The sequence below is a fragment of the Glycine max genome, chromosome 13 (genome assembly GCF_000004515.6).
Source record: "Glycine max cultivar Williams 82 chromosome 13, Glycine_max_v4.0, whole genome shotgun sequence".
Classification (NCBI taxonomy): Eukaryota; Viridiplantae; Streptophyta; class Magnoliopsida; order Fabales; family Fabaceae; genus Glycine; species Glycine max.
Window position 1 is genome coordinate 41,999,349 of NC_038249.2, and position 10,796 is coordinate 42,010,144.

The following is a 10,796-nucleotide window of genomic DNA, read 5'->3' on the forward strand; positions in this document are numbered from 1 at the left end:
ATAATTAATTTTACCTAAAATATTATTTAATTTAATAAGTTAATTTTTCAATAAAGTTAATTTTGTCAAACATGACATAAGATGTATTATATAATATATAAACTGTATTAATATAAATATGATATCATTTCACATAAAACATAAAACATAATCCATTGAGCAAAAAAAATTGTATTTTTATTTTGAAAGGGAAAAAATCGTATTATTCATACAGATGTTTAAAATATTGTATTTTTTAAATAATATATAACCTCGATCGGAATTTGCAAAAGTTTAATTTCTTAAATCAAAACCTATAAAAAATAACTTTGGCACAAAACAAATTCGGGGTATGCATCGGGTGATATACCTATATAATATATTAGTTTATCGTCTTATTAATATTCTTCTAAGATATTATATATATATATATGGTCTAAACACAAATAAAAAAATAAGTTCTTTAAACTTGTAATTCTATTTTTCTTAGCTTCTTTAACTACATAAATTTTACTTTAACAGTGGATACTCAATTTTAAAATAAAACTCAAATTTAAAGTTTAGAATTTAAAATTGGTTTTCTTATGAAAAGTAGGTTGTTTTGGTTCCCAAGTTATTGATAAATTATTGATTTCGATTAGTTTGGAGATTTCTTTTTAACTTTTTTGCCAAATTGAAAAGAAATTAATTTGGATAGGCATGGGTTCCAACTTAAATGTGGTCTTGAGTAGCTGTATTAAATAGTTGAAAATAAAACATTATTGCTCATAAAGATCCTAACAGGCTCGTAAAGAATACTTGTGTTTTTGTTTTAAAAAAAATAGTTAGGTGTTGTTTTGTAGGTACCTCTACTGTTATTTTTCAAAAAGGATGCACTTGTTGTATTTAATAGTGTTTTATTTGTCCTATACGTTTGTTCAACTTATACCTGTCTAGTCCAATTGACGGGAGCATAAATATTGTGTATTTTTTATAAAACTAACTAAAAAATTAACAAATAGTCTAAGGTAAAAAGTTGTTGAACTAACTTTTTAAATCACATTATATTTGATAAAATTAATTAAAAAATTAGTTAGAAACTAAAAAATTAATTAATAATTAAAAAATCATCTTACTAAATCATACATATTTGATAAAATTATATGTTAAAATAACTAAAAAATAGAAATTATATAAAAGATAAAAATAATAAAATTTTACCTTAAACAGAAAAAACCAAAAAATATGATAAATTTTCAACAATAAAAAAGAATAAATATAAAAAGTTATAAACTATTAAAAACGTTAAAAATTATTTATCAGATAGTCAATTAATTTTTTCAACTAATAAAAAAAGATAAGAAATAATTAAAATATTTTTCAAATACTCTCCAAAATGAAAAAATAAATATAAAATGAAAAAATGACATATTTAAAAAATAAAAAAAATAAAAAAAATATTTTCAGAATAAAAAAAAAATCAAATATAAAAAATTAAAAGTTAAAAATTAACATTTTAAAGAATATTATTTTAAGTGTTTCAAAAAATAATAAAAACTACTTAAAAAATAATAAAATAATAATTATCAAAACAATTAAAAAAAATCAACTAGAAGAAAAATGAAAAATTAATTAAAATAACTTTGCAAACTTATCCGTAATAAACGTATCAAGTTGACAAATATTTACGTCTATTTCAAGATTAATCAACCTATAAAATGAGTCAATTTTTACTTTATATCTTTACAGAATATTTTAATTGATGAATAAATAAAAATACAATTTTAATTCAAATATATTAATATTATAAATATATATCTTTTACATTATCAAACAATAAATTATTATATATAGTAAGATTATTGGTTTTGTAATAATTATTTTCAAATTAGATATATAGAATGGTTACATTAATGTTATAAAATTAAACTACAAATATTAATATATTAAAATAAATATTAATAAATCGTTGGTCTAAGAAGTACTAGTCTTATATTATTAAATAATGTCTTATCTTCGAGTCGTATGAATCAAGAAAATGTGATTGGAAACAAATTATTTTACTAAAGATAATCAAGTTTTCTAACCAATATTAGTTATTAGCAAGCTAGATACTTGGTACCAATAATATAATTAAAAAATATATTAAAATGAATATTTTTTTAATAGTTGTCCTTGTTATATTTTTCAATCTTTCTATGAAAAAATACTTGGTATTTTCATTTATCCTCTCGATTGATTAATGCTATTTTCTTTTTTCATTTCCTTCGTTATTATTTATCATGCGTCTATTATTAGACAATTCTTTTTGACATTTTTTATTTGGTGAAAAGCTTTCATTTTTCCTCACCTTATCTTCTAGGTTCACAAGAAAACTACATATATAGAGAGAGACTAGAGAAATACAAATCGAGAGAGAACCAAATAAAATAATGATAAAAAATTAAAAAAATTTAATGCGATACACTAAAAATATAAAATAATTTTTACCCTCTAAACTTAAAATAATAAAATCCAACTTAAACTTAGATGAATTGACTTTATTATTGTTTGGAAAAATGTTTTAAACAAAATTATGAAATTTTAATAAGTTTTCATTTAAACAATTGAAAGATAAATTTCATTTGAAATTGTATGTTTTTTTAATAATTTGAAATTTGTAATCTTAAACTTAGTTCTAAAATTAAATAAATAAATATTTTAGATTCCTGGCTTACGGTAATTATGTAACACTATTTCTTCAAAACATTGTTTTTTATTACAAGGGAAAATTAAACAATTGAATTCGGTACTAAAACAAATAGTCATATACAATAATAATGTAACTCATTTTTCCTTCGGCTATATATAGTAATGTTGCATTTTTTTAACGTATAAATTCATAATTTTATTTATATGAAATTTATTCTTATACTAATTTTGTTACACAAATATCTTGTACAAAATTATAAAAATACAGTGTAAGTGTGAGTTTAAATTACATGATATACTTTATCTTTCCCGCCAGATATCCTTACATTCTTGTATCCATGGCGGGGATTCATTGAATTGAAAAAAAAAGAAATCCTGCAGTACACACACATATGTAGGATTCCAGGTACTAAATCATCCATGTCCCATGGTGTCATTCTACAAAAAAAATCTTATACACTGACGTGTCCTTATCTGGGCCACATTCTTGTCTTTACCGTTAGCCAAAAAAACAATAACGACAGATGTGTGGCCCATTACTTTGCCGGCGTGCTCCAACTTCACGGTCGTTTGAAGCGATGCGGAGGAGAAGGAGTATGCGACGACGAAACGCTACCCGATAAAATATCAGAAAGGTTATGTTCCAAATCATCGGGTGTAAGCCCGAAATCAGTTCCCAACCCGACCCGATACTTCCCGAAGAATTCCCTGTACCTTGGAACCAGTTTAGAAGCTATCGAATCTTTCATTTCCTCTCGCAGTTTCGGGTCGGGTACGATCCAGGAGGACTGTGCCTTGCACGTTTCATGGAATTCGGCGTCCAAACACTCGTAGATCGCCCTAGCCTGCTCCGCCGTCGGATTTTCCGGCAGCGACAGAAAAACCTTGCTCCATCCCACGCGCTCGTACTTGCAAACGTACTCTTTCACCTTCAATTCGTGCTTCGTCAACCAATCCTCCCCGACGATGAACCCTAGGTTTTTTGAGTTGCGGACCTTTACGACGACGTATTGCATGTTATTCGCCAGAAACAAGTAAGAGAGTGCAACTTCCTTGTAGAGTTCAGCTTTTCCGTCGAGCTTGCAGAGTAGCACTAATATCAACCATGCCATCCGTTCAGCTATCTCTGCTGAACGATTCATTCCCTCGCGATCCGGACTGCAGTAATAAGACTCCGGCAACGAATTTTGAGGCCAATCGGCGACAATCTCGGCGACGCAGTCCCTGTAATCGGCGAGGAACTCAATGTAGTTCATTACGTAGCGCGTGAGCGGGTGGATCCCGCCGCCAGGCACCGGAATCTTGGAAGATTCCTTCTGAATTGCGGCTTCGAAGTTGATGGAGGAAGTTGATTCCGACGAGAAGATGGACTCGATTTGTAGCCGGTTGTCGGATATCGCTTCGTACAAGTCGAGCGTCCTGAACATCTTCTCCGGCGTTTTCTTGCACTTGGCCACTTTTTCCGGGAATGCGAACAGCGACTCCGCACCTTCTCTGCAAACCGCGGCGAAACAGGACTCGGCGATCTTCCTCTCCGGCGAACCGAAGACGTAATCGCAGAGCGTTCTCTCGCCGTGAAACAAAGTGCGGATGGCGAACTTGACAGCGCTGAGCCAGGACTTAATCTTGGACTCGAGCACCTTCCAGTCCATCTTCTGAACCTGAGAGAAACTGAGCCTCTCCACTCCGAAATGGTACAGTGCCTCATCCACCATGGACTTTCTCGTTAAGATGTAAGTCTTGATGCACTCTTTGCTGTAGCCGGCGGAAACCATACACTCCGCAATGGCTTTCAGGTCCACCATGGCGACCGTGGAGATAGAGTCGCCGGCGAAGCGGAACTCGTCGTCGGAGAAATTGGTGCCGTCATCGGAGACGCTGCTGCTCCGGTGATCGGTGGAGGTGACGGATTCAGGATGGAGATTGTCTCTGTTTTGGGCTAATATTCGATAGAACTCGGTCTGGAGTCTCTTCATGGCGAGTTGCATAAGGAAGTGGGCTTGGACGAGGGTGTCGGAGGAGGAATCCAGTGCGACGAGGTGCTGCATAGTGGACTGCAGGCTCATGACAGCGTTAAGGTACTGTTTGGCTTCTTGGCGTGTGTTGCTGAATAGAGGGGCGGTTTGGTCCGAAGGGGAAATAAGTTCCCATTTTGAAATGATGGCGCGAGCGGTTTCGATGTTTTCGTCCATTAGTGAATCGGAGAAGGTTCTTGTGGGAGGAAAGGAAGGTGGCAATGGTGATGGTGATGTTTTGAAGAAGAACAAGTTTTTGAGTCCCATCTTCGGCATTTCAATCTGAGTTGAGGAAATAAACTAAACTGCCACTGGAACCGAAGGAATTAATGAGTTTGAGTTTTGATTGCTTTTGGCGTATATGCTGTTTGTGTTGGTCGTTTTGGGTTCAGTTGGGCGGGTATTTATAGATGTAAATGAATAGCTTGAAGATTCCATTCCTTGACTCTCGTGCGTGGACGTAAGGGAGTAGATACATAACGAAAGCGATAAGCAAACGCGGTAGAAGCTGAAATGTGAATAATATATCTGAAAAATGAATCTGTTTTTTTTTATAAAAAAAATATTTTTTTTTTTTACTGTAATCAGTCATTTCCATTTCTCATAATAAATAAGTATTGTTGTTTTTATATTTTTTTAGTACGAGACTTAATTTGGTGCATCTGTATATGCGTGCTGATCGTTTTACTGGTTTGATTTCCAAGTTGGAACTTGAAACTCTGTGTGTCTTGATGTGAAGCAGGAATTAGCACGAAAGAATTAGTCCTGCATATTTAGTTTTAGTGCCGTCGGGTTTGTTTATTGTAGTTGTGGACTTGTGGTTATCATTTTTCTATTGAAATGTTTACGACTGAGTATTTCCCCATTTTTTTTCTCTAATATATTCATAACAACTACATTTCAATAGGAAACAATGTAACATTTGGCAGTTACAGTCCTCCTGTTTTAATATTTTTTTTGGTGGCATGGATGCGAAATATTAATTAATTAGCTTTTATTATTATAATTAATATTTGAAAAACATGTCTAATTACTTTCGTAATACCTTTTCTCTCCATTATGTTTTTATTCATGTATAAATTTAAAATGTTACTTAAAAATCAATCACAATTCACATAATTAAGTTATAATAATTTGTGTCTTTTAACTTAATGATTTATGTGTATCAAATAAATTATATTAAAAGAAAATTATGTATTTTATGTATACTCACGATCTCCAATGAAAATGAGTCAATACTTTTAATAAAATTACTTTTTAGTAATATGATGGTAAAAAAAAACATTACTTGGTAAAATTAAAACCTAGTTTCACTAGACACCAGGAAAAACAATTGAAAGTGATTATATATAACAAAAAAAATTACTCTTACCATCCATCTATTTGCAGAAAATCCCTTTTATCTTTTAGACCTACACAAAATTATTCTTATTTTATAAATGTATTATTATTGATTCTCACTAAATACTATAGAATTTATTCAATTCTTAAACATTATACATATTGTTTTGTATTGTATATGCATTATAGTTGAATACATTGTAATAGTAAAAAATTGAAATTACTAATATTTAGATCACAATTTTTTAAGACATGTAACTTAAAAGTTAAAATTAATAAAATATAAACTAAAGATTATTATTAATAAAAGTAAAAGATCATAAATGACGAAATTATATATAGTATTAATGATTATTTCAAAATTATTGCAACAAAAAATTTAATAAATACTTAATCATGTGAATTAGTAATATATAATTAAACCAATTAAATATGATTTCATGTTTTTCTAATTTATTTCTTAAAAAATATTTTGAAAAAAATATATTTTATTCCATCTTATTAATAATTTATGTTGTTAAGTTCTTATTAGATTTCTTATCACAAAAAATTTGAATAATATTTTTTATTTTAAATATGAAATGATTCTTTATTTCATCGTTATCCCTTGTGTTATTTTAATTGGTTATCATTTAAGAATTTAATAATTTTAAATTTGTACTGCAATAGAGAGATTTAATTATAGTGTTTATATATGGAAATATATTTTTGTAATATTTGAAAAACTATAAAAGATATTTTTTTTATAAAAACATAAAATTATACTAAGGATGTAATTCTCAAATTTATATAAAAAAATATTTTTTATTGAAATGTAAAATATCTATAAAATAAAAGAGATTTTATGTAAAATTTTAAATTATAGAGAGTTGTGTGTATGTAAAAGAAAAGCAGATCAGAATAATTTATTCTATTGAATAATTAGTGTCAACTCAAGACTATTATTATTATTATTATTATTTGAATGATTTGAGTCAACTAGATTGGGTTGTAATTAATGGTGATAAGGGGTCGAGTTCTGTTCAATATGAACTGAATTGGAAACTGTATATTTTGTTTATGCTATAAGAAAAGTGAACAGTGAAAAAACCACCCAAAACTTTGAATTTGGGGCATGTTTGTTTCGAATTTTTAAAAATTATTTTCTATTTGAGATAATTAAAAAATCTATATGATAAGATTAATTTTAAAAGTTTATTTTTGAAAATTATACTCCTTTTTAGTTTTTAAAACCAAAAATTGATAAAATCTTTAATTTATTTTGATTTTATACTTTTAACTTCCTGCTATTTATGTTTTTCCTTATACCATTTCATCTTCTTCTCTTATTTAAACTATCTAAAAAGTTTGTACCCAAAAGAAATACTATCTAAAAATTAATTCTCCCTTTTATATCTAAAATTTATTTTTTTAAAAACTGTTTTGTAAAATAGTAGTTTTTAGAAACTGAAGAGAGAGAAAAATCAAACACTCAGAAGTCAGAATAGTTGACCGGAACGTTAAATTTTGGCGGTAGATAGGATCACACTCTTATAATACATGCACAATACATAACTTCAAATTTGCTAGTAAAACATGCATGTTAATTAACCTTCCGAGTTAATTGAATTGGACCATTTCCCTCGTTAAATGAATTTTGTTCGTTGGTCGTCCTCATTTGGTATCTATTTGGAGTTACTTACTTGGTCAGCTATTTGTGCTTCATTAGAGATATTCATATTATTTCATAATATGCATTATGCACATATGTACAAAAATTGAATTATAACATTTGACTTGAAATTGAATTATATATAAGTTGTTATATGTTTTTAACATTTGAAATTGAATATTACATGCTGATATATGTTTAATAAAAAAATTCAACTCAACGTATATGCAAGTTGTTATTATTTTTTTATTTGATATACAAGTTGTTAATAATGGGATATAAATTGTGAATAAGAAAGTTCAATTTCTTCTCACCCCTTTATTGCTTTTGTCCCTCTCATTCATATGATCTGTAACTCTCTTTTTATAAAACAAAGTTATTTGTGATGATATTGTGTGTGAATAACTTCTCAGTCCTATGCATAAATATCCGGGTCTCTTATCTGTCTTTATGTTATGTTAATGAACTTATGGTGCACATTCTAAAAAAAAAAACCTTAGTGTGCACATCTATATAATAAATATTTTATCTAATAGTTGATAGATATTTTAACGGGCGACGGGGAACAATTTTTTTTTATGTAAAACTATTTAATTATATAAATTCAAATTCCTATTATTATATTTATAATAAATTAATTGCATTAAAAGTATAAAAATATCAATACTTAAATTGATTTAAATTTAAATATAAGAATGTGCTTGTAATAACAGTATTTTTAACACAATAGAATTTTTAGAATTTAAAAATAATAGCAATAGCCAATACAATTTAAATTTAAATTAAAAATAAGAATTATTATAAATTAAATTATAATTTAAAAAATTACATACTTTTAATAATAACAATTTAAAAAAAAAATTATAAAACTAATCTCACTCTTATGAATTGTGTTTGGAGACCATTATGAAATGAGGAAAACGAAAAAAATATAAAAAGTGACTTAATTAAATTTAAAATAATAATATACTCATAATTATAACAATTTAAATTTAAAAAAAAATTATAAAAGTTGATCATTATATAAAGAGAGAAATGAGAAAATATAAAAGGGGGTTAATTGAGAGAATGAAAATCCCATACTCTAAAACAAGTACAATTTTAAATTTTATAATATAAACATGAAGAGCTTCATATTCCACATTTTCTTTAACACACTCTTAATTTATAATATACTATATTAGTTAAAATTAATTTGAAATTGTAAAATCTTAAATAAGACTTCTTAAATATAAAAAACTTATAAATTTTAATCAATAAAAAAACATAATGCTAACTTTTTTCAATATATACAAAAATACACTACCGAAAAATAGATTTTTAATCTCAGTTATTAAAAAAAAATTAATATTGATTATTAACCAATGTTAAAATTATCAACATTAAAACATAAACATTAAAGTATAAACATTAACGTTAGTTTTCGAAAATCAATTTTAAACTAAATTATACAATATTGATTTCCTAAAAAACCAATGTCATATAGTAAGATAATATATACCAGACATCACACATATTATATATTGATTTAGTAAAATAATTTTATATTATCATTTTTAAATTATTATTTTAATTACTTTAAGATAATATATTATTTTAATAACAAACAAAAATATCATATATAATGTGTTGTAATTAAATGGTTGTATAAAAAAAATTACAAGACATAATGAATTGTGATTAAATAGTTATGTAGAAAATTTTGCATTATCAATTTATAATCTTTTTTTTTCTTTTATATATATATATAATGATTTTTTTTATACTTGTTAAATACAAAGTTACAAACATCCTAATAATACTTTTTTTTAATCTCTCTGTTTGTTATATTACATCACTAAACAAAAATTTCTTCTTAGCCGAGGATTATTCAAGAATTGTTTTTCTTTTTTATTTTGTAACATAATTATTTATCTTTTTTCGGATAAAAGGGAGATCGAAGAGAAACTGGTGTGTCGTGCAAATGAACTCCGAGGCAATTAAGAGCAGTCAACCAAAGCAACCAAGCCCTTTTCCTTCTCTTTCTTTTAAACGTGTGATTTTTTTTTGGGTAGGTTTTAAACGTGTGTTTACTGTTTAATTACCTCGCCGTGTACAATGCTTTTTTAATGATTTTGGTTTTATAAAACTATTTTTGATAAAAATAAGTTTGAAGTGAAATAGTTACATTTAAATCAATTCCAAATAAAATTGAGAAAATTTTTAATATAATTATTTGTAGGCAACGTAAAATTTATTATTTTTATCTCTATTCAAATGTTTTTAGTAAGGTCAATTATTTCTATTACAAAATATTCAAAAATGGTGTTAGTTAATTAAAAGCCCCCCAACATGTACTCATGTTTGGTGGTTACTTTCGCCCATCAATTAAAGCTCTACTAACCTACAAGCAGTCAAGTTTGTTGGCTTTGGACGGTTAACGGCAATATAATCCCACAACTTACATGGAACTGAATTCATCGGGAAAACGATAAATAAATTACGCTTGCTTTATCAATTCAAATAGATCGTAATTGGTTATTGAATCTTAAATAAATTTTGTTGAAAAACACACACTCATACTATATCTATTTATAATCTCCAATAAAAATTAATCATTATTTTTCACTGAATTATTTTTTATCCACATGATCAGCAGAAAAAAATCCAAATAACTTGTTTACCTTATGTCTGTTTACTAGTTGACTTTTTATTTGTATGACACAATTTCGTTTACCCTGCCATTATTAAGAAGGACAAGACATTTTCGACCAATATTAATATACTTGTATCAGGAAGTCAAATAACGGGGAATATAACGCTACATAAACATATACTTAACAATTAAATATGTACTCAACTTCAATTCTATGTTAACGGAATAAAAAGAATATATTCGTAATTTCTTTTATGGTATAATATTAGTATAAAATATCTACTAATTTTATTATGACTAATTTGGACGGGAGAATCTTATCTTTAAATGCACCTAGTTATAATTATTTTTGATAGAGTCTCATTTTTTAACTAACATTTTTTTATTCATAACACTCGAATTCGAAATTTTATCTGAAAAATGACTTTAAAACTGTTTGGACCAATGGTTTGTTATTTGCTAATACGATAATATCATATTTTTTAAAAAATATTTGCATATATTC

At 27.1% G+C, this 10,796-nt stretch overlaps 1 protein-coding gene across 1 annotated transcript; it reads right to left on the reverse strand.

Annotated features, from left to right (window-relative positions):
- Window positions 1-2,858: 2,858 nt before the first annotated feature.
- On the reverse strand, window positions 2,859-5,573 carry LOC100780298 (exocyst complex component EXO70H1). The gene has a single exon (XM_003541966.5). It carries the CDS (start codon window positions 4,938-4,940, stop codon window positions 3,210-3,212), a length of 1,731 nt encoding a protein of 576 aa, XP_003542014.2. The 5' UTR covers window positions 4,941-5,573; the 3' UTR covers window positions 2,859-3,209.
- Between the last annotated feature and the right edge of the window lie 5,223 nt (window positions 5,574-10,796).